Below are 25,469 nucleotides of genomic sequence, written 5' to 3' on the forward strand. Positions count from 1 at the left end.
GTGGCTTTTAACAGTGTGTGTGGGTGGTGGGGGGCGGGGTATGTGCGGGGGAGACAGGAAGAGTAGGGCTGTCAGTGCCATCAAAGCCAACAGCTGTTTCATACATAGAGAGACATGGGAGAGTACTACTGGCACTGAACGCTGCAGGTACACACACACTTTCTATAATATGTGGTAGAAAGCAGGGGATTCTCTCTCTCTCTCTGAGATGAGTGGGAGGTTTACTTGCCTCTCTGTGTTATTCAGTTCTGGGCTGAAGCTTCACTTCAAATGTAACGTACCAGCAGATACACGCTAAATGCGACAGAGGCAATTTAACATCCGTGTTCTTCCCACACACTGTTTTAACACGACAAGGCAAACTACCAAACTGATGGATGATCACACTGCAGTCAGCGATGAATACATTCATTTGACATTTATACAGCAGTTAGCAGTAGTAAAATGTATGTATTTAAGGTACTGGACATATTTCATCTTAAAGGTAATTTCTCTGAGATGACTGATAGGAAACCACACTAATATATAAACGGATGCAGACCGTAGGTGTATCTAGATAGGTCTATGTTCATACAGGAGTAGGTGTATCTAGAGAGGTCTATGTTCATATAGGAGTAGGTGTATCTAGATAGGTCTATGTTCATATAGGAGTAGGTGTATCTAGATAGGTCTATGTTCATATAGGAGTAGGTGTATCTAGATAGGTCTATGTTCATATAGGAGTAGGTGTATCTAGATAGGTCTATGTTCATATAGGAGTAGGTGTATCTAGAGAGGTCTATGTTCATATAGGAGTAGGTGTATCTAGATAGGTCTATGTTCATATAGGAGTAGGTGTATCTAGATAGGTCTATGTTCATATAGGAGTAGGTGTATCTAGATAGGTCTATGTTCATATAGGAGTAGGTGTATCTAGATAGGTCTATGTTCATATAGGAGTAGGTGTATCTAGATAGGTCTATGTTCATATAGGAGTAGGTGTATCTAGATAGGTCACATGCGCCAACTCTGTGAGGACTGGTGATGGGGAACTACACCAATATGTTCTACTTTCCCCCAGTGTATGTTTTCTATAATGCCAGATCAGGCATAGTGCAACTCAAGTCCTTCAGCCCCCCCCAACAGCACACGTTGCTGAAGCCCCGGAGCTGTCTGGGGGGGGGAGCCGTCTGGGGGAGGGGGGAGCTGTCTGGGGGGAAGCTGTCTGGGGGAGGGGGAAGCTGTCTGGAGGGGGAAGCTGTCGGGGGAGCTGTCTGGGGGGAGCTGTCTGGGGGTTCTGTCTGGGGGGAGCTGTCTGGGGGGACTGTCTGGGGGAAGGGGGGCTGTCTGGGAGGGGGGGCTGTCTGGGAGGGGGGGCTGTCTGGGAGGGGGAGCTGTCTGGGAGGGGGAGCTGTCTGGGAGGGGGAGCTGTCTGGGGGGAGCTGTCTGGGGGAGCTGTCGGGGGGGAGCTGTCTGGGGGGAGCTGTCTGGGGGGGGGGCTGTCTGGGGGGAGCTGTGGTATGACAGTATGGAAACTACCACAGCCTGTCTTTTCTTCCTTTATTATCAAATCCCTCTCTCCCATTGGTCAATCTCACCTGTAGAACCTCTGTCGGACCCACCCCCTTCCTCTACTCTTGGCCAATTAGGTGTGGATTTGCTGCTAGCCCCGCCTTCTCCCACCACCTGTCGCTCCGTAGATAAAGGAGAGTGTTGTCTGCGTTCTCCGAACCTAGAACACACACACACACACACACACACACACACACACACACACACACACACACACACACACACACACACACACACACACACACACACACACACACACACACACACACACACACACACACACACACACACACACGAGAGAGAGAAGGAAAAACAGCCACACAAAAACACAGCAAGTTGTGGTCAAGCGCATTGAAAGTCCATTTCATTTCATTTTCAGACATCAAGTCGCCCACAGAACAGCAGACATGCTGTTTCCCATCAACTACAACATGTGATAGCCATAGATGTATGATTAGAAAGAAAAATAAGGAAGTAAATAAATAGAAAGCAAATTGAAAAGCAGGGTTGTGGGCGGAAGCTGCTTCCTTTGCACGGACTGAGTCATGGGATATGTATCAAATGGCACACTATTCCCTATATAGTGCACTAATGGTGTAGGGCACTATATAAGGAATGGAGGACACTATATAGTGCGTGTGTATGTGTGTCCTTTATTTAAAGGGGGAGATCAAGCTGTTTCTAACTGTTATAGGCCTATTTCTATTTTGCCCTGTTTATCAAAAGTGTTGGAAAAACTTGTCAATAATCAACTGACTGGCTTTCTTGATGTCTATAGTATTCTCTCAGGTATGCAATCTGGTTTCCTCTCAGGTTATGGATGTGTCACTGCAACCTTAAAGGTCCTCAATGATGTCAACATTGCCCTTGATTGTAAGCAATGTTGTGCTGCTATTTTTATTGACTTGGCCAAAGCTTTTGATACAGTAGACCTTTCCATTCTTGTAGGCCGGCTAAGGAGTATTGGTGTCTCTGAGGGGTCTTTGGCGTGGTTTGCTAACTACCTCTCTCAAAGAGTGCCGTGTATAAAGTCAGAAAATCTGCTGTCTCAGCCACTGCCTGTCACCAAGGGAGTACCTCAAGGCTCAAACCTAGGCCCCACGCTCTTCTCAATTTACATCAACAACATAGCTCAGGCAGTAGGAAGCTCTCTCAGCCATTTATATGCAGATGATAGTCTATTACTCAGCTGACCCCTCCCTGGATTTTGTGTTAAATGCTCCACAACAAAGCTTTCTTAGTGTCAAACAAGCTTTCTCTACCCTTAACCTTGTTCTGAACACCTCCAAAACATGTGGTTTAGTAAGAAGAATGCCCCTCTCCCCACAGGTGTGATTATTACCTCTGAGGGTTTAGAGCTTGAGGTAGTCACCTCATACAAGTACTTGGGAGTATGGCTAGACGGTGCACTGTCCTCCTCTCAGCACATATCAAAGCTGCAGGCTAAAATTAAAGCACACACATCCCTGGGTCGCTCGTCTTTTCAGTTCACTGCAGCTAGCGACTGGAAGGAGCTGCAACAAACACTCAAACTGGACATTTTTATCTCAATCTCTTCATTCAGACTCAATCATGGACACTCTTAGTGACAGTTGTGGCTGCTTTATGTGATGTATTGCTGTCTCTACCTTCTTGCCCTTTGTGCTGTTGTCTGTGCCCAATAATGTTTGTACCATGTTTTGTGCTGCTACCATCTTGTGTTGCTACCATGTTGTTGTTATGTTGTGCTTCTACCATGTTGTGTTGTCATGTGTTGCTGCCATGCTATGTTGTTGTCTTAGGTCTCTCTTTATGTAGTGTTGTCTCTTGTCGTGATGTGTGTTTTGTCCTATATTTATGTTATTTATTTAAAAATGTTGAATCCCAGCCCCCGTCCCCGGAGGAGGCCTTTTGCCTTTTGGTAGGCCGTCATTGTAAATAAGAATTTGTTCTTAACTGACTTGTCTAGTTAAATTTAAAGAAGAAAAAAAGGAGAGAGGGAGAGAGAGACAAAAAAAGAATGTAGGGAACGGAGGGCGCTCTGTGGGGAACGGAGGGCGCTCTGTGGGGAACGGAGGGCGCTCTGTGGGGAACGGAGGGATAGGGAACGGAGGGCGCTCTGTGGGGAACGGAGGGCGCTCTGTGGGGAACGGAGGGATAGGGAACGGAGGGCGCTCTGTGGGGAACGGAGGGCGCTCTGTGGGGAACGGAGGGATAGGGAACGGAGGACGCTCTGTGGGGAACGGAGGGATAGGGAACGCAGGGCGCTCTATAGGGAACGGAGGGCGCTCTATAGGGAACGGAGGGCACTCTATAGGGAACGGAGGGCACTCTATAGGGAACGGAGGGCACTCTATAGGGAACGGAGGGCACTCCATAGGGAACGGAGGGCACTCTATAGGGAACGGAGGGCACTCCATAGGGAACGGAGGGCACTCCATAGGGAACGGAGGGCACTCCATAGGGAACGGAGGGCACTCCATAGGGAACGGAGGGCACTCCATAGGGAACGGAGGGCACTCTATAGGGAACGGAGGGCACTCTATAGGGAACACCTTTCAACCACTTCCTGAACACCTTTCAACCACTTCCTGAACACCTTTCAACCACTTCCTGAACACGTACATAAAGGGTTATATTCCATATGCTTCAGGTGACCAACACTCTCTCCATCTCTTACCCCTCAGGCATAGACTTCTGAGTCCTCCAGTGCTGTGAGCCCTGTGAGGGGTCAGTGGAGCAGGAGAGGTTGGAGGGGGAAGAGCGGTTGTGAGGAGAACGGCCCAGAGCCAGAGAGGAGGTTACGGCATAGTTCTCACTGCCCGGAGACATTCTGGAGGGGGGTTACCAGAGAAGAAGCATTACATTAATCAATTAGGAGATACAGAGAGAAGACATTAACCCTCTCAACCTTGCCCCTCCTCCCAAATTCAAACTAATTTTATTGACATCGAGGGAGCAATCTAATGTTGTCAAAGCAGCCATATTTTATTTGACGGAAATCACAAGTCCACACACTCATCTCCCTCCCTCCCTCCCTCCCCTTCCTCCCCTTCCTCCCCTTCCTCTTGGTATCCAGTGGTATGGCATCGTTTCTCTCCTCCCTCCCCCCCCCCCCTCCCCTTCTCTTCTCCCCTACCTCTTGGTATCCAGTGGCCGTCCATCACTACTAACACTGCGTGGGATAGCAGCGTTTCTCTCTGGGCGTTCAGCAGACAGGGTCTTCCCCCCAGAGCTCCCCAGGCTGACGGCCCGGTTGGGGGTGTGCGGCTGGGGGGAGGCCGTCAGGGACTGCTGGGGACTACTGGAGGTTCTCTGCCACTTGTTGTCTTTGCTGCGGAACGGGAACTTGTAGTCAAACGAACCACTCTCACCACTCCCCTTATACTCAACCACTGGCATACGGTAGAGCTCAGAGCAACCTCTGTAGAGTGAGAGAGGGAGAAGGACGGAGAGGACGAGAGAGGACGAGAGGGAGAGGACGAGAGGGAGAGGACGAGAGGGAGAGAGGGAGAGGACGAGGGAGAGGACGAGAGGAAGAGGACGAGAGGAAGAGAGAGGACGAGAGGAAGAGAGAGGACGAGAGAGGACGAGAGGGATGGAGAGAGGGAGAGGACGAGAGGGATGGAGAGGAAGAGAGGAAGAGAGCGAGAGGGGCAGAGGAAGAGAGCGAGAGGGGCAGAGGAAGAGAACGAGAGGGGCAGAGGAAGAGAGCGAGAGGGGCAGAGGAAGAGAGCGAGAGGGGCATAGGAAGAGAGCGAAAGGGGCAGAGGAAGAGAGAGAGAGGGGCAGAGGAAGAGAGAGGGGCAGAGGACGAGAGAGGGAGAGAGAGGACGAGAGAGGGAGAGAGAGGACGAGAGAGGGAGAGAGAGGACGAGAGAGGGAGAGAGAGGACGAGAGAGAGAGAGGGGAAGAGAAAGGGGGTTAGAAGCACAGGTAAGTCTACACACACACACACACACACACACACACACACACACACACACACACACGGCTGACATGATGATGACCTCATAATCACCAGTCTGACCGTGATTGACACACACACACACACCTGCGTGGGGTAGCGTCTTCGTGTGGTGGGATGATGACCACCCTGACGGTGACTGACGTCCTCAGCAGGTCAATCATCTGTTCATGGGTCAGTGTCGCCACGGCAACCTTGACGGAATAGTTTATTTTAATAAGGTGACATTTCATGGCATACCAATATACTGTATGGTATCAAATAGCAACAAATCATTTGATACAATTTCAGAGTAATTAAAATAAACACAAGAATTATCCACAAAATGAAATCTACAAGTTTAAATGAAATGACGTACCTTGCAGATTTCGACCAATCGGCTGCCCTGCCTCAGCCCCGCCTGCCAGGCGTACCCGTACGACTCCACCTCTGCCACGATGCCCTCGTAGTTGACATGGAACCCCAGCTGGCCAAGCCCGTTACGACGTAGTGTCATCTCAGACGTCTCACAACCCTTAGTCAGGTACTGGTGGGGAGGGAGGAGGAGGGAGGGAGGGAGGAGAGAGTGATTAGTTCTTATTTCTCTTAGTTGTTATTGTTTGTCGAGAAGGAACCTGCGAGTAAAACATTTTGTAGGACGATGTACACGGGGTGTATAAAACATTACACATTTCAGATTTTTCCATTAGAGGTTGGCACAGGAGTGAAAATGCATTGCTCTCCCATCTTGTCCTGTCCATTTCTTTCCTGTACTGAACCCGCAAAAATTCTACAACCCCAAACTTTCCTGTCCCTTCCTGAAAAATCACTCCCTTCCCAGCCCCTGCTCATTTTTTTGCTCGCAGAAATATGTATGCTATAGTGTTTGTTTAGGAAGTATTAAAAATAATTTCAGTACTGCAAAATGTGACTGTGATATGTGGTTATCTTAGCTATTTGAGTTAAAAGCTCTGAGTGTAGGCCTAAATCTCTCTGGATGAGAGCGAACTCTAAACGACCTAAATGAAGAGGGATTTAAGGCTGGAGGATGAGGACAGAGACCCCAGCAGGATGGTCTGCTCAGAACAGCATCCATCCTTAGCCTACAGCGGAGCACTGCACACGTCAACATTTCCATCCTTAGCCTACAGCGGAGCACTGCACACGTCAACATTTCCATCCTTAGCCTACAGCGGAGCACTGCACACGTCAACATTTCCATCCTTAGCCTACAGCGGAGCACTGCACACGTCAACATTTCCATCCTTAGCCTACAGCGGAGCACTGCACACGTCAACATTTCCATCCTATTGACATTTCCAACATGAACATACAACTATTTAAACCTGAGAGGCAGTACTGCATGAGTCAATTTATTTTGATTTTCACTCTCTACTTCAGATGGGTTTAGTTAAATACGCTATCAATTGGGCTTGATGGGGTGCGTGCTCAGCCCCCTCCTGTACTCCCCGTTCACCCACGACCGCGTGGCCGCGCATGAATCCAACACGGTCATTAAGTTTGCCCAACGACACGACGGTGGCAGGCCTGATCACCAACTATGATGAGAGCCTACAAGGAGGTGGTCAGAGACTTGGCAGTGTGGTGCCAGGACAACAACATCTCCCTCAACGCCAGTAAAACAAAGGAGCTGATCGTGGACTACAGGAAACGGAGAGCAGAGCACGCCCCTAATCACATCGACAGGGCTGCAGTGGAGCGGGTCGAGAGTTCCTCTGTGTCCACATAATTAAGGACCTATCCAAACACACCAAGACAGTCGTAGAGGCCACGACAACGCCTCTTCCCCCTCAGGAGGATGAAAAGATTTGACTGGACCCTCAGATCCTGAAAAAGTTCTACAGCTGCACCATTGAGAGCATCTTGACTGGCCGCATCACCTGTTTGGTATGACAACTGCTTGGCATCAGATCGCCAGGCGCTACAGAGGGTAGTGTGGACGGCCCAGTACATCACTTGGGCCGAGCTTCCTGCCATCCAGGACCTCTATACCAGGCAATGTCAGAGGAAGGACCTATTAATTGTCTCCAGCCACCCTAGTCATAGACTGCTCTCCGGTACCGCACGGCAAGCGGTACCGGAGCGCCAAGTCGTGGACCAAAAGGCTCCTGAACTGCTGAACAGTTAATCAGATGACTACCCCTTTTTTTTGTTCGTTTTTTTTATACACTGGACTCTACCCACACGCCCACCGGACTGTACCCACACGCCCACCGGACTCTACCCACACCGCCCACCGGACTCTACCCACACGCCCACCGGACTCTACCCACACGCCCACCGGACTCTACCCACACGCCCACCGGACTCTACCCACACGCCCACCGGACTCTACCCACACACGCTGACACATACTATAGTGACACTCCAACACACACACACACACACACACACACACACACACACACACACACACACACACACACACACACACACACACACACACACACACACACACACACACACACACACACACACACACACACACACACACACACGACATCACACAAAGACACACTTTCACTCTTCACATAAGCTACTGCTACTCTGTTTATCATCTATCCTGATTGTCTTGTCACTTTTACCCCTACCTACATATTACCTCAATTACCTCAATTACTTGTACATCTCCACATTGACTCGGTATTGGTACTCCTCGTATATAGCCTCGATATTGTTATTTTTTTGTGTTACTATTTCTTGCCATTTTATTTATTTATTTGTTTAACTCTGCATTGTTGGTTAAGGGCTTGTAAGTAATCATTTCAGGGTAAAGTCTACACCTGTTTGGATTCGGCTTGTGTGACTAACAGAATTTGATTTGGTGAGTCAACACCTGTCCATTAGTATCGGCATGCATAAAAAGGTCCTCTGATGTTTACAGACAGGTCACTGACATAACTGGGGGTCCAGTAGAAATGGCTGAGAGTGTGTGTGGTTTTCTTTAGTCGAGGACAGGAATGAGGGCTCTTAAGCTAAAGAGGAACTGAGTGGCCATGACAGTATAAATACAGCTGGCTAAGGGCCCCGTGACGGATGACTGGCCACACACAACGTTATGTTATTCTTTCCTTGTGGTGACCTAAAATGTATTTCCTTTGAAAATCCTATTTTCCCCAACCATAACCTGTAACCATAAGCCTACATTAAAATAGCCTTTGTCCTCACGAGGGAGAATTTTCCTTGTATTACTATGCTTGTGGGGACCTGAGGTCTCTCTCTCTCCAAACTTCACACTCTGATGAATAAGTTATTCAGTAGAAAGACCTGGCTGCTTTGAAAAGACTCATTGGCCTGAGGTGGATAGGGACTGTTGCGAGACCGATAGGGACTGTTGCGAGACCGATAAGGACTGTTTCGAGACCGATAGGGACTGTTTTGAGGCCGATAGGGACTGTTTTGAGGTAGATAGGGGCTGTTTTGAGGTGGATAGGGACTGTTTTGAGGTAGATAGGGAGTACATAATGCTTTCTGCAGTCTGTGTGTGTTTGACCACTTGCAGGAAGATGAGTGGTGAGTGTGTGAAGTCCCAATATATTTTCCTTTCTCCTTCCACCTGCTCCCTCACACAAAGTTGGCAGCACTGACTGAAGATCAACACATCAAACAGAAAAAAAGCAGATACACTCTATTGAACATTGTGTCTGAAAGCGCTGTGAAAGCATTCGTGAAAGCATTCGTGAAAGCGCTGTGAAAGCATTCGTGAAAGCGCAGTGAAAGCATTCGTGAAAGCGCAGTGAAAGCATTCGTGAAAGCGCAGTGAAAGCATTCGTGAAAGCGCTGTGAAAGCATTCGTGAAAGCGCTGTGAAAGCCCTGTGAAAGCATTTGTGAAAGCGCTGTGAAAGCTTTTGTGAAAGCATTCGTGAAAGCGCTGTGAAAGCTCTGTGAAAGCATTCGTGAAAGCATTCGTGAAAGCATTCGTGAAAGCATTCGCGATCAACTGCATTTCCCTCTTCTTGAGCGCATCTACTAACACACAAGACACTGTTTGTAGTGTGTGTGTGTGTGTGTGTGTGTGTGTGTGTGTGTGTACGTGCGTGTAGGTATGCGTGTATGTGCGTGCGTGCGTGCGTGTGTGTAGGTATGCGTGTGGATGTGTGTGTGTGTGTGTGTGTGTGTGTGTGTGTGTGTGTGTGTGTGTGTGTTACGTGCGTGTAGGTATGCGTGTGGATGTGTGTGTGTGTGTGTGTGTGTGTGTGTGTGTGTGTGTGTACGTGCGTGTAGGTATGCGTGTGGATGTGTGTGTATGTGTGTGTGTGCGTGCGTGCATCACACCATTGAGTGGGTTGGAGGAAACGGAAGAAGTCTTTCAGAACCAGCTGATGATGGTGATTACATAAGGAAATGTTTACCTCCCTTGTTGCCATGGTAACCGTTTAGAACCATCACCCAAGCAATTATAACCAAGCCAACATCCCAAATGGCACACTATTTGGGATGTAGCTCTAGTCTACCAGAGATTCTAATAATCCTTCACTAGATAAGTACGCAGACTAGACCACAACTTCTGACTGAAACAATAGAAGACACTGGAATGTAGTGTGTGTGTGTGCCTGTGTGTGTGTGCCTGTGTGTGTGTGCGTCTCCTCACCTCGAGTCGTTTCACCACCTCTCTGAAGTCCTCTGTGTTGTTACTAACAGACCTCAGAGACACACTCTCCCCTCTCTCATAGAAGATCCTCATGGAGGCAGGACTCCCCAGCGTCCAGCCAATCACATCCTTAGTAGCACAGTTAAACACCACAGCCTTGGCCTCCTGATCCAATAGGATGAGGAAGTCGTTGGAGATAGCCAATAGTGCTTCGAGCTCTCCTCCCGCCCCATGATCCTCGGCGTGGACCGCCCACGTGATGGCGCCGGGGCTCCGAAGCTCTGCTCCCGCGTACGGCCGGCTCTTCTCCTTCCTCTTGTGAGCCAATGAGATGAAGGGGAATTTCCCAGACGGGTCGATGGGGGTCGACGTGGTGTGGCGCTCTGCCAGGTCTCTGAGGTACTCCTGACGTGTCCGCGTCGCCATGGCGCGAAACTTCTGCGATTTGTGGGCGGCGTTCTCTGCGTTGATGATCTTGGCCAATAGGAAGTCCCGGAACACGGAGGACTTGGGGAAGGACACGTCCTCTGGGATGGGAGGGCCGAAGGACGGGACGTCACGTGAACGAGTGACCGCCACGCTAAGCAGGCAAAGAGAGAGAGAGAAAGAGACTATTACGGCATGAATGCACAGCATGGGTAAATACTGACACACTGCTAGGATATAATATATTATGAAATAAATAAAATATAATAAAAAGTCAAAAACAACAAGGTCTCCCCCTCCCCCCTCTCTCCCATCCCTCCCCCCCTCTCTCCCATCCCTCCCCCCTCTCTCCCATCCCTCCCCCCCTCTCTCCCATCCCTGTAGTGTTATCAGGACTAGACAGAGCTGTAGTGTTATCAGGACTAGACAGAGCTGTAGCGTTATCAGGACTAGAGACAGAGCTGTAGTGTTATCAGGACTAGACAGAGCTGTAGCGTTATCAGAACTAGAGACAGAGCTGTAGCGTTATCAGGACTAGACAGAGCTGTAGCGTTATCAGGACTAGACAGAGCTGTAGCGTTATCAGGACTAGACAGAGCTGTAGCGTTATCAGGACTAGACAGAGCTGTAGAGTTATCAGGACTAGACAGAGCTGTAGAGTTATCAGGACTAGACAGAGCTGTAGAGTTATCAGGACTAGACAGAGCTGTAGAGTTATCAGGACTAGACAGAGCTGTAGCGTTATCAGGACTAGACAGAGCTGTAGCGTTATCAGGACTAGACAGAGCTGTAGCGTTATCAGGACTAGACAGAGCTGTAGCGTTATCAGGACTAGACAGAGCTGTAGTGTTATCAGGACTAGACAGAGCTGTAGCGTTATCAGGACTAGACAGAGCTGTAGCGTTATCAGGACTAGAGACAGAGCTGTAGCGTTATCAGGACTAGACAGAGCTGTAGCGTTATCAGAACTAGAAACAGAGCTGTAGCGTTATCAGGACTAGACAGAGCTGTAGCGTTATCAGGACTAGACAGAGCTGTAGCGTTATCAGGACTAGACAGAGCTGTAGCGTTATCAGGACTAGACAGAGCTGTAGCGTTATCAGGACTAGACAGAGCTGTAGCGTTATCAGGACTAGACAGAGCTGTAGCGTTATCAGGACTAGACAGAGCTGTAGCGTTATCAGGACTAGACAGAGCTGTAGCGTTATCAGGACTAGACAGAGCTGTAGCGTTATCAGGACTAGAGACAGAGCTGTAGCGTTATCAGGACTAGACAGAGCTGTAGCGTTATCAGGACTAGACAGAGCTGTAGCGTTATCAGGACTAGACAGAGCTGTAGCGTTATCAGGACTAGTCAGAGCTGTAGCGTTATCAGGACTAGACAGAGCTGTAGTGTTATCAGGACTAGACAGAGCTGTAGTGTTATCAGGACTAGAGACAGAGCTGTAGTGTTATCAGGACTAGAGACAGAGCTGTAGTGTTATCAGGACTAGACAGAGCTGTAGCGTTATCAGGACTAGACAGAGCTGTAGCGTTATCAGGACTAGACAGAGCTCTAGTGTTATCAGGACTAGACAGAGCTGTAGTGTTATCAGGACTAGACAGAGCTGTAGCGTTATCAGGACTAGACAGAGCTGTAGCGTTATCAGGACTAGACAGAGCTGTAGCGTTATCAGGACTAGACAGAGCTGTAGCGTTATCAGGACTAGACAGAGCTGTAGCGTTATCAGGACTAGACAGAGCTGTAGTGTTATCAGGACTAGAGGCTGAATGAGTCCTGTCCTGTTCTGTTTTACAGCCACAACCTTTAAGTTACTCTGATAACTAAATTAGCCCAAATCACTGACCTGGTTTGGCGTGTTTGACATTTTCTTAGCGAACAAATCGGTAAACCCTGTTGAGTGCCTCCCTTTCTCGTGTGTGTGTGTGTGTGTCTGTGTGTCTCTGTCTCTTAGGACGTGTTGACACTTACATGTGCAATTAGCTGATGGGAACAGTTAGAAGGAAAGAGGAAGTAGAGAGAGAAATGAAAACCTGGATATACACGACTAGCGTAGCGTGTTACACGTCCTTTATAATACCAGAGTTTACCTCGGACGTAACACGTGTAACTGAGTCTGTTTTACGTTCCGCTCCATGGCTATGGTTTACCTTGCTTCAAGAATAGTCAACAGCCATTGTCCATCAAATAACCCTTCAACAACAATTTCTGCAGCCCCGCGGAAATCAAAAAAAAATAAAAAAAACACTGAATCTGTCCGTTTAAGCTGGAGATGCTTGGACTGCGTCTCAATCCACTGCATCCGCCGATTTCGCCATTCCGCATCTGTGGTGAAAGGTGGCCGAGCTAGAGGGGGGTTTGTCAGGTGGCCGAACTAGAGGGGAGTTTATAAGGTGGCCAAGCTAGAGGGGGGTTTGTCAGGTGGCTCTCTCTCCATCCCTCCCCCATCCCTGCCTCTCTCCCCCATCCCTGCCTCTCTCACCCTCTCCGAACGGTTTGGCCTACCAACTCTCTCCCCCATCCCTCTCCCATCCCTGCCTCTCTCCCCCTCTCCGAACGGTTTGGTCTATCAACTCTCTCCCCCATCACACCCCCTCATCCCTCCCCCTCTCCGAACGGTTTGGCCTACCAACTCTCTCCCTCATCCCTCCCCCTCTCCCCCATCCCTCCCCCCCATCCCTGCTTCTCTCCCCCTCTCCCCCATCCCTGCCTCTCTCCCCCTCTCCGAGCGGTTTGGCCTACCAACTCTCTCCCCCATCCCTCCCCCTCTCTCCCCTATCCCTGCCTCTCTCCCCCTCTCTGAACGGTTTGGCCTACCGACTCTGTAGTCAATCTGTTATTCAATGCGTTTCTATAGGCTAATAGCAGTCAGACCAAATTCAATGTTTAATCAAACACATTTTTTAATCTATTTTATGTCTTAAAATTCTAAATTAAATAGCTAAATTAACCTTGGTGTGACAATCTTAAAACAATTCCATATGTTAGCTTGGTAGAACCCGGTCGATCACCAAAGATTTCTGTAAAAAAAACAACGATAAAGGCCTGCGGTCCAATTGTTTGATTTGTTTGGTGCTGTTGATGGTAGGAGCACTTTATTCAGCAGCGCCAGGAAGACACAACATGTACCTATTTTGAACCATTGCATATGTCTTAAGGTAGAAGTCTGCCTACCTAGCAGAGAGCAAATCAAGTGCACCTACAGGCCTTCCGCTGGCCAATCAGATAGCTCAGATCATGGTTTCTGCAGTTTCCTCGAGCCAAAAGAAGCCTTGATCGCACAGCAAAGATGTGAAATATCAAACCTTTTAAAACCATGACTAGAGAGAGACTCAATGAATACAGCAAAGAGCTGCTGTTTTTATGAGTGAGTTCATGTTAAGTTGTTATTCAACACACCATTGTTCATCAGTTTTATAAAGCCATAAGCTGGTGTTGTTATTATACGTGGCTTTTTAATATCGACTTCACTTTCTCTGGTCATAGAAGTAACAACATGAATTGGTACACGAGGCAGATGTCACGCAGTGCGACTTAAGTTTCGGCATCAGCTGGAAGACTGTGCCCCCCTTTTAGGCAGCAGAGGGAGAGAGGAGGGTGAGTTGGGTGTGAGGCAGCCTCACCACTGCTCCCTCCTTCCCCTCAGACTGACCGTCAGATCCAGTGAGTTGGGTGTGAGGCAGCCTCACCACTGCTCTCTCCTTCCTCTCAGACTGACCGTCAGATCCAGTGAGTTGGGTGTGAGGCAGCCTCACCACTGCTCTCTCCTTCCCCTCAGACTGACCGTCAGATCCAGTGAGTTGGGTGTGAGGCAGCCTCACCGCTGCTCCCTCTGTACCGACTTTAGACGAGTCCCTCAGATCCAGGCCATCAGTCCAGTTTAACAAAAAAGCTATTTATTCTGCTCACTGTCAACTGTGCCTCACAAGTAATACAACAAATTATCTATACCAATGTGACTCTATATTATACCTACAATTTGGAAATATAATTTCAAAACGGCCTGAGAAGAACAACATTAGCTGGGCAATTTTGTATTTATTAGGATCCCCATTTAGCCGCTGCAAAAGTATCAGCTACTCTTCCTGGGGTCCACATGAAACATGAGATAATACATACAGTGAGGGAAAAAAGTATTTGATCCTCTGCTGATTTTGTACATTTGCCCACTGACAAAGAAATTATCAGTCTATAATTTTAATGGTAGGGTTTATTTGAACAGTGAGAGACAGAATAACAAAAAAATCCAGAAAAATGCATGTCAAAAATGTTATAAATTGATTTGCATTTTAATGAGGGAAATAAGTATTTGACCCCCTAGCAATCAGAAAGATTTCTGGCTCCCAGGTGTCTTTTATACAGGTAATGAGCTGAGATTAGGAGCACACTCTTAAAGGGAGTGCTCCTAACCGCAGCTTGTTACCTGTATAAAAGACACCTGTCCACAGAAGCAATCAATCAATCAGATTCCAAACTCTCCACCATGGCCAAGACCAAAGAGCTCTCCAAGGATGTCAGGGACAAGATTGTAGACCTACACAAGGCTGGAATGGGCTACAAGACCATCGCCAAGCAGCTTGGTGAGAAGGTGACAACAGTTGGTGCGATTCTTCGCAAATGGAAGAAACACAAAAGAACTGTCAATATCCCTCGGCCTGGGGCTCCATTCAAGATCTCACCTCGTGGAGTTGCAATGATCATGAGAACGGTGAGGAATCAGCCCAGAACTACACGGGAGGATCTTGTCAATGATCTCAAGGCAGCTGGGACCATAGTTACCAAGAAAACAATTGGTAACACACTACGCCGTGAAGGACTGAAATCCTGCAGCGCCCGCAAGGTCCCCCTGCTCAAGAAAGCACATATACATGCCCGTCTGAAGTTTGCCAATGAACATCTGAATGATTCAGAGGACAACTGGGTGAAAGTGTTGTGGTCAGATGAGACCAAAATGGAGCTCTTTGGCATCAACTCAACTTGCCGTGTTTGGAGGAGGAGGAATGCTGCCTATGACCCCAAGAACACCATCCCCACCGTCAAACATGGAGGTGCAAACATTATGCTTTGGGGGTGTTTTTCTGCTAAGGGGACAGGACAACTTCACTGCATCAAAGGGACGATGGGCGGGGCCATGTACCGTCAAACCTTGGTTGAGAACCTCCTTCCCTCAGCCAGGGCATTGAAAATGGGTCGTGGAAGGGTATTCCAGCATGACAATGACCCAAAACACACAGCCAAGGCAACAAAGGAGTGGCTCAAGAAGAAGCACATTAAGGTCCTGGAGTGGCCTAGCCAGTCTCCAGACCTTAATCCCATAGAAAATCTGTGGAGGGAGCTGAAGGTTCAAGTTGACAAACGTCAGCCTCGAAACGTTAATGACTTGGAGAAGATCTGCAAAGAGGAGTGGGACAAAATCCCTCCTGAGATGTGTGCAAACCTGGTGGCCAACTACAAGAAACGTCTGACCTCTGATTGCCAACAAGGGTTTTGCCACCAAGTACTAAGTCATGTTTTGCAGAGGGGTCAAATACTTATTTCCCTCATTAAAATGCAAATCATTTTATAACATTTTTGACATGCGTTTTTCTGGATTTCTTTGTTGTTATTTTGTGTCTCACTGTTCAAATAAACCTACCATTAAAATTATAGACTGATCATTTCGTTGTCAGTGGGCAAACGTACAAAATCAGCTGGGGATCAAATACTTTTTTCCCCTCACTGTAGTACAGAACATTATTAGTCGAGAACTGAAATACATACATTTAAAAACCCATCACAGGGTCTACATATCAGTTCATACACACAATATCTAGGTCTAATAACTTGCACTGTAGAAGTAACATGAATTGGTCGCACTGCGTGACTTCTGCCTCATGTACCAAGTCATGTTGTTACTTGTACAGTGCAAATTACAATACAAGATATATAAAATGGCGGTGTCTTCACAGTCCCCTTTGTGCCAGTAAGGTGTTGTTTTATCTGGTATTTAAAATCTGGATTTATTGCTAGCTTGAGTTACCTGGGGTGGCAGAGAGTTCCATGTAGTCATGGTTCTATTAAACACCGTGTTTCCCAGCCTCTGTTCTGGACCTGGGGACTGTGAAGAGATCTCTGGTCTTGTGTTATACAGATGAGTGTCCGAACTGGGTGACCAACTGACTGAACAGACAGTTCGGTACCTTCAACACAATAAACACCTTCACACAAAGACCAATAGTCAGTCATTCTCTCCTCAACGTTGAGCCTGGAGAGACTGACATGAATGTTACTGACGCATTCCCTCCATGTTCATCTAAGTGGAACATGCTGCTCTGTTCTGGACCCAACTGCAATGTATCCATGTTTCTTCTTTAACTGCACATGACCACACAACTGGGCAGTGGTCCAGGTGCAACAAAACTAGGTCCTGTAGGACCTGTCTGGTCGACTGAAACGTCAAGAAGGCAGAGCAACGTCCTATCACAAACAGACCTCTTCCCATTTTAGCAACCACTGAGTCTATATGTTTTGACGTTGAAAAACAACACGTCCCATCTAGGCAACACAGTCTCAATCACTACCAAACCTCCCGATGATGCCAATGACTATAGAAAAAAATGACCTACTTAGCACTTGCATTTTTGAAAATAGGTTAACCTATGGAGAACACAACATACCTATATCTCTGTGAAAATATCACGGACATGCTGTGGGAAACACTTAACACTGTTCATTCTGCAAACCAGGCCAGTGAGTCGGAGAGAGAGAGAGAGAGAGAGAGTGAGAGAGAGAGGATGAGTGAGAGAGAGAATGAGAGAGAGAGAGGATGAGTGAGAGAGAGAGAGGGGATGAGTGAGAGAGAGAGAGTGAGTGAGAGAGAGAGAGGATGAGTGAGAGAGAGAGAGAGAGAGAGAGAGAGAGAGAGAGAGAGAGAGAGAGGATGAGTGTGAGAGAGAGAGAGAGAGAGAGAGAGAGAGAGTGAGAGACAGAGAGAGACAGAGCGAGACAGAGAGAGAGAGAGAGAGAGAGACAGAGAGAGAGAGAGAGAGAGAGACAGAGAGAGAGACAGAGAGAGAGACAGAGACAGAGAGAGACAGAGAGAGAGAGAGAGAGAGAGAGACAGAGAGAGAGACAGAGAGAGAGACAGAGAGAGCGAGAGAGAGACAGAGAGAGAGAGAGAGAGACAGAGAGAGAGAGAGAGACAGAGAGAGAGAGACAGAGAGAGAGAGACAGAGAGAGAGACAGAGACAGAGAGAGACAGAGAGAGACAGAGACAGAGAGAGACAGAGAGAGACAGAGACAGACACAGAGAGAGACAGAGACAGACACAGAGAGAGACAGAGAGAGACAGAGAGAGACAGAGAGAGAGAGGTAATGCCAGAATGTATTGTTCCCGCCTGACCTTCTTGGATGAGAGGATGAAAGGGACAGAGTGATAGAACATATAGTTCTGTGGTCTCTCTATGATGGTCTATCTATGATTGCAGTGGTATAAATAACCAGTGTGTGGGCTGATGGGATCTCTCGGCTTCCGCTGCTGCTGCCCACACAATCAGCGTTACAGAGTGAGGATGTGTGAGAGAGGATGTGAGTGAGTGTGAGAGAGAGAGAGAGAGAAAGGGAGAGGATGAGTGAGAGAGAGAGAGACGATGAGAGAGAGAGAGGATGAGTGAGAGAGAGAGAGAGAGAGAGAGAGAGAGAGAGAGAGAGAGAGAGAGAGAGAGAGAGAGAGAGAGAGAGAGAGAGAGAGAGAGAGAGAGAGAAAGAGGATGAGCGAGAGAGACGGGATGAGAGAGAGAGACAGGATAAGAGAGAGAGACAGGATAAGAGAGAAAGACAGGATAAGAGAGATGAGAGAGAGAGACAGGATGAGAGAGAGAGAGAAAGAGGATGAGAGAGAGAGATGGGATGAGAGAGAGACAGGATAAGAGAGAGAGACAGGATAAGAGAGAAAGACAGGATAAGAGAGAAAGACAGGATAAGAGAGATGAGAGAGAGAGACAGGATGAGAGAGAGAGATAGTACGAAAGACAGAAAGCAGTCCACATCATCACAACCTGAACCAGATATTCTGCCTCCTATATTGGATTAAAAGTCTCCGTGTCTGTTTGATACATATTTTTATCTGAACACGGTATATAGACCATGTTTTCCTTCATAACAACTTTCAGCTCTGATACTGATGTCATATCTAAAAACATCAAGCCAATCAAAACGGAGTCGCACAACATAACCCTTCCTGAGAGTCTCAGGTACTGTAATAAACCACTGAACCAGTGTTAAACCATAGTACATAGCAGCCAACAGGTGCTAAGGCGGGCCACTCCCATAACGGATTAGGAGAACACACCCCTTAGCTATAACAACGTAACCGTGGAGACCTCCATGAGCTGTTAAGTATCAACGGCTGTTTGAACCCTGGATTAGAAATTAATGAAACAGGTTTTCCAGGGTGTGAATTGAGTGGGAAACAGTACAGGGCTTATAGACAGTTACTACTGTAACTAACAACCATATGTCTATAAAACAACAGGACAGCTCATTCTAACCACACACACACACAGCCAGCCACACACACACACACACACACAGACAGCCAGCCACACACACACACACACACAGACAGCCAGCCACACACACACAGAGCCAGCCACACACACACAGCCACACACACACACACAGACAGCCAGCCACACACACACACAGACAGCCAGCCACACACACACAGACAGCCAGCCACACACACACAGACAGCCAGCCACACACACACACACAGACAGCCAGCCACACACACACAGACAGCCAGCCACACACACACCAGACAGCCAGCCACACACACACACAGCCAGCCAGCCACACACACACACGCCAGCCAGCCAGCCAGCCAGCCACACACAGCCAGCCAGCCAGCCACACACACACAGCCAGCCACAGCCAGCCAGCCAGCCACACACACACAGCCAGCCAGCCACACACACACAGCCAGCCAGCCACACACACAGCCAGCCAGCCACACACACACAGCCAGCCAGCCAGCCACACACACAGCCAGCCAGCCACACACACAGCCAGCCAGCCACACAGCCAGCCAGCCACAGCCAGCCAGCCAGCCACACACAGCCAGCCACACACAGCCAGCCAGCCAGCCACACACAGACAGCCAGCCACACACAGACAGCCAGCCAGCCACACAGACAGCCAGCCACACAGCCAGCCACAGAGACAGCCAGCCACACAGCCAGCCAGCCACACAAAGCCAGCCAGCCACACAGACAGCCAGCCACACAGACAGACAGCCAGCCACACAGACAGACAGCCAGCCACACAGACAGACAGCCACACAGACAGCCAGCCACACAGACAGACAGCCAGCCAGCCAGCCACACAGACAGACAGCCAGCCAGCCACACAGCCAGCCAGCCAGCCACACAGACAGACAGCCAGCCAGCCACACAGACAGACAGACAGCCAGCCAGCCACACAGACAGACAGCACACAGACACACAGACAGACAGACAGCCAGCCAGCCACACAGACAGACAGACAGCCACACAGACAGCCAGCCAGCCACACAGACAGACAGCCACACAGACAACCAGCCAGCCACACAGACAGCCTAACCAGAAGCAGCAACACTCACCAACAGTACTGTTACTTCATCCTGTTGAGCTAGCAGTTCAGGCCTCCCATGTCCCAGGCTTCAAAACAACTCAGAGACTTTAATACCTGATTTAAACACCATCAGCTGTCAATCATAAAGAAACGCCTAGCATCAAACCTCCATTTACCTCCAAAAGTGTATGAATATCTATGTTAGATCCAGCCGGCAAATGAAGAGGGATGAGAGGACAACACAGAGAGAGAAAGAGACAGAGAGAGAGGAGAGAGAGAGAGCACAGAGCACAGAGCCCAAACAAAACAAAATGGAGGGGTAGGAATTTAGTCACATGAGTGGTTTTGGTGGGAGAGAGGAGAGGGGGCAGGGGGTACCCATTGTGTGCCGGGGTGAGGGGATAGAGGGGGGTAGAGATGAAGGTAGAGAGGGAGGTAGAGAGGGTAGGAGGAGGTAAGGGGAGTAGAGAGGGAGGGTAGAGAGGGAGGTAGAGAGGGAGGTAGAGGGGGTGGGTAGAGGGGGTGGGTAGAGGGGGAGTTGGAGAGGGAGAGGGAGTGTAGAGGGGGTAGAGAGGGAGGTAGAGGAGGTAGAAGGGGTAGAGAGGGAAATAGAAGGAGAGTAGAGGGGGTAGTAGAAGGGGTAGAGAGGGAGGTAGAGGGGTTAGTGTGGGGGGTAGAGAGGGAGGTAGAGGGGATAGAGTGGGAAGTAGAGGGGGTAGAGAGGGAAGTAGAGGAGAGTAGAGGGAGAGTAGAGGGAGAGTAGAGGGGGTAGTAGAAGGGGTAGAGAGGGAGGTAGAGGGGGAAGTAGAGGGGGTAGAGTGGGAGATGGGGGGGTAGAGAGAGAGGTCGAGAGGGAGGTCGAGGTAGACTAAGCCTGTGCCAGGCCCCCCTCCAAACAAAGGACCAAGCTGATACAGTCTTACACCTGATTGGAGAGCAGTGTGTGTGTGTTTTTTATGCGTGTGCTTGCGGTGTGTGTGTCAAGCCATTGTATCTTCCCTATGCCACACCACAGCTTTGTGTACAGCAGGCAGGAACCCCACAGAGAACCAGGAACTCACACAATAAACCATATTAACACAGCTCTTAACAAGATAGAGACCGTACCACCCCATCAGACTGTTAAACAGCCATCACTAGCCGGCTTCCACCCGGTTACTCAACCCTGCACCTTAAGAGGCTGCTGCCCTATATACATAGACATGGAATCACTGGTCACTTTAATGTTTACATACTGCTTTACTCTTCTCATATTTACACTACCGTTCAAAAGTTTGGGGTCACTTTAATAATGGGAAAATTGATGTGATCAATTTATCACTAGCCACTTTATATTATATAATGTTTACTTACCCTACATTACTCATCTCTTATGTATATACTGTATTTTATACCATCTACTGCATCTTGCCATCTGATGTAATTAAATGTATCACTAGCCACTTTAAACAATGTCACTTTATATGTTTACATACCCTACATTACTCATCTCATATGTATATACACTGTACTCTATACCATCTACTGCATCTTACCTATGTCGTTCTATACCATCACTCATTCATATATTTTTATGTACATATTCTTATTCATTCCTTTACACTTGTGTGTATAAGGTAGTTCTTGTGAAATTGTTAGGTTATATTACTTGTTAGATATTACTGCATGGTCAGAACTAGAAGCACAAGCATTTCGCTACACTTGCATTAACACCTGCTAACCATGTGTATGTGACCAATACATTTGATTTGATTTTGTTTTCCTGACACCACACTCCGAGTGCCCTCACCTCCTCCCTGTAGGCTGTCTCGTCGTTGTTGGTAATCAAGCCTACCACTGTAGTGTCGTCTGCACACTTGATGATTGAGTTGAAGGCGTGCGTGGCCACGCAGTCGTGGGAGAACAGGGAGTACAGGAGGGGGCTGAGCATGCACCCTTGTTGGGCCCCAGTGTTGAGGGTCAGCGAAGTGGAGATGTTTCCTACCTTCACCACCTGGGGGCGGCCCGTCAGAAAGTCCAGGACCCAATTGCACAGGGCGGGGTTGAGACCCAGGGCCCCCAGCTTAATGAAGAGCTTGGAGGGTACTATGGTGTTGAATGCTGAGCTGTAGTCAATAAACACCATTCTTACATAGGTATTCCTTTTGTCCAAATGGGATAGGGCAGTGTGATGGCGATTGCGTCGTCTGTGGACTTATTGGGGTGGTATGCAAACTGAAGTGGGTCTACGGGTGGCCGGTAAGGTGTTGGTGATATGATCCTTGACTAGTCTCTCAAAGCACTTCATGATGACAGAAGTGAGTGCTACGGGGCGGTAGTCATTTAGTCCAGTTATCTTTGCCTTCCTGGGTACAGGACCAAAGGTAGCCATCTTGAAGCATGTGGGGACAACAGATTGGGATAGGGAGCGATTGTAAATGTCCGTAAACACACCAGCCAGCTGGTCTGCACAAAGGTGTTTAGTTTCTCTGGAAGCGTGACGTCGGTGTCCCAGACGTGGCTGTTTTTCTTTTTGTAGTCCGTGATTTTCTGTTGACCCTGCCACATACGTCTTGTGTCTGAGCCACTGAATTGCGAATCCACCTTGTCCCTGTACCAGCAGTAAAATGCACATGACAGCCCGCTTGGAGTTTGCCAAAAGGCACCGAAAGGACTCTCAGACCATGAGAAACAAGATTCTCTGGTCTGATGAAACCAAGATTGAACTCTTTGTTCTGAATGCCAAGCGTCATGTCTGGAGGAAACCTGGCACCATCCCTACGGTGAAGCATGGTGGTGACAGCATTATGCTTTGAGGATGTTGTTCAGCGGCAGGGACTGGGAGACTAGTCAGGATCGAGGGAAAGATGAATGGAGCAAAGTACACAGAGATCCTTGATGAAAACCTGCTCCAGAGCACTCAGGACCTCAGCCTGGGGCGAAGGTTTACCTTCCAACAGAACAACGAATCTAAGCACACAGCCAAGACAATGCAGGAGTGGCTCCGAGACAACTCTCTGAATGTCCTTGAGTGGCCCAGCCAGAGCCCGGACTTGAACCCGATCGAACATCTTTGGAGAGACCTGAAAATAGCGGTGCAGCAACACTCCCCATCCAACCTGACAGAGCTTGAGAGGATCTGCAGAGAATAATGGGATAAATTCCCCAAATACAGGTGTGCCAAGTTTGTAGCTTCATACCCAGGAAGACAAGGCTGTAATCGCTGCCAAAGGTGCTTCTACAAAGTATTGAGTGAAGGGCCTGAATACTTTGTAAAAAATGTAATGTCTAAAAACCAGTTTTTTCTTATTCATTGTGGGGTATTGTGTGTAGATTGATGAACAAACAAAAATTATTGAATCTATTTTAGAATAAGGCTGTGACGTAACAAAATGTGGAAAAAGTCAAGGGGTCTGAATACTTTCAAATGTATACCAGGATATAAGTTACTATCTGACTGAAGGTATCTACTTTTTAAGTAAATACCTGCAATACGTTAGGAGATAAAGCAGATCGCGTTCTTCATTTCACTGGTCACATTTTATGAAGCTTACCACAGTTCGCTAGAACTGTTGCGCCAGTCACGTGTTTGTTTGTAAATAACACAACAGGAGAAATAGGTAGCAGGTGAGTCCAGCTGTGTATTAACATGGGTCATGTTTTATATTGAAATTCAACAGTGGTTTTTTGCTTCAATAGAGAGAGATCAGAGATATGCAACTATAGTTTCCCCTTCACAGAATATACATTAGTTCAACACATTCGGCAGAAAACAGCTTCATTTTCATCCGATGACAATAGAAGTGCAATGTTATCTTGCAGGCAGTAAATTAGCTTACAATTTTTGCAAAAATGATGCATTGAGACCCATTATGCATGTACTCCCATTACTGCCATAACATTTATAATGTTCATCATGGAAAGTATGTAGCCAGCTACATTTCCTAACACTTTGCTTAAAGTTCATCTTACATTTTATTGGAGAAAAGTAGGCTGGCTACACCGAGAAAAGTAGCTGAAGAAAGAAGCTACACATCATTCAGAGCGCTGTCTGCTGATAGAACGCCCGTTCATGGATTCTCATCCCAGTCGAAGCACAAAATGTGTCTGATGCCGAGCAGGAAGTTACAATAAGATGCGTTTTAGCTCTGTGTTTACAAAACGCAGCAAGAGATTTCTTACACGTTTTATTAAGAATTCTGCATAAAACGCGACCCCTAAGTTTAACTTGGTAGCTATCGAAGTTATTGAATTAATAAGGTGACGAGGCATCATCCTGTGATGTGTTTCTGCCGGGTTTGAGAAGTCAAAGCCCTTTGGATGGGTTAACTGTACTGCTGCCACTGCCATCGTTTTATTTCCTGAAACTTGTTTCTCCTCTCCGTTCTCGGCCCCTCCCATCCCCCCCCCCATCTTCTCCAAGCAGAGCAGGAAGGCCCGTTGCCCTAGCAACTCCAGACTCAACATAGACACTGTGTGTAGACATGCTGCTTCAGAGCCAGTACTGTTCTTCCTTCAGACAAGCATGCGTCAAAACTGTGTTCATTTGCACAATGTCTCTCGTTCACATTCACTTGTAAATGTCCAAACGCGCCAAAAAGGACATTCGGTAGCTCCTACCTATATATGTATAACATTGTGAGCTGGATTGCCTGTCTTTGCGTTTCGTTTATTTTCGTTTGCGCTCGTTATCATATTGAGCTAGCAGCTTCCATGAAAATTCACTATTACTTGTGCTAATTTTGTTAGCATTCTGGTAACCGATGGTATTTTTGAAATATCTTAATGGGGCGCCCCCTTGTGTACTACACCGGTAATACAATAAATCCCAGGATGAGAGAAGGACAGTATGACGATATGAATATCTGAAAACCGCCCAACCCTATTGTGTACATAAAATGTATGCAATGTGTATTACTGTGACATACACTGGATTGGTGCAGTGAAATGTGTTGTTTTACAGGGTCAGCCATAGTAGTATGATAGGTGCAGTGAAATATGTTGTTTTACAGGGTCAGTCATAGTAGTACGGCACCCCTGGAGCTAATTAGGGTGCCTTGCTCAAGGGCACAACACATTTTTCACCTTGTCGGCTTGAGCCACACTGTACTGCAGCGGGTTGTGTGTGTGTGTGTGTGTGTGTGTTTCAGTTTCATGTTTTAATGTCACGCACACCTGTACAGTGAAATGCCTTTCTTGCCAGCTCTAACCCCAACAATACAGTAAACAATATCAATGTAGCACTATAAATAACAGAAGGTAGAACAGAAACAGAGAAATAGAAATAAGTGTGTGTCAGTGTCATGCGTGTGTCGTGCGTGTGTGCGTGTCGTGCGTGTGTGCGTGCGTGCGTGTGTGCGTGCGTGCGTGTGTCGTGTGTGCG

General features: G+C 47.9%; 1 protein-coding gene across 4 annotated transcripts in view; it reads right to left on the reverse strand.

The window, feature by feature from the left end:
• Nucleotides 1–25,469, reverse strand: part of LOC106571085 (signal-induced proliferation-associated 1-like protein 1) — a 411,827-nt gene that overhangs the window by 26,971 nt on the left and 359,387 nt on the right. For 3 of the 4 annotated variants that reach the window (XR_001320847.2, XR_001320848.2, XM_014143752.2), the window contains exons 12-17: nt 10,090–10,669; nt 5,856–6,023; nt 5,585–5,691; nt 4,670–4,954; nt 4,211–4,363; nt 1,578–1,711 (exon numbers count right to left, since the gene is read on the reverse strand). Coding sequence is in view for 2 of the 4 variants with exons in the window: in XM_014143752.2 (XP_013999227.1) it covers nt 1,578–1,711; nt 4,211–4,363; nt 4,670–4,954; nt 5,585–5,691; nt 5,856–6,023; nt 10,090–10,669 (1,427 nt within the window). In the remaining 2 variants the exon portion in view is untranslated. The remainder of the gene's footprint in view (nt 1–1,577; nt 1,712–4,210; nt 4,364–4,669; nt 4,955–5,584; nt 5,692–5,855; nt 6,024–10,089; nt 10,670–25,469) is intronic. The other variant, XM_014143753.2, reaches the window with a different exon arrangement.

This window comes from Salmo salar, chromosome ssa15 (assembly GCF_905237065.1).
Source record: "Salmo salar chromosome ssa15, Ssal_v3.1, whole genome shotgun sequence".
Lineage (NCBI taxonomy): Eukaryota > Metazoa > Chordata > Actinopteri > Salmoniformes > Salmonidae > Salmo > Salmo salar.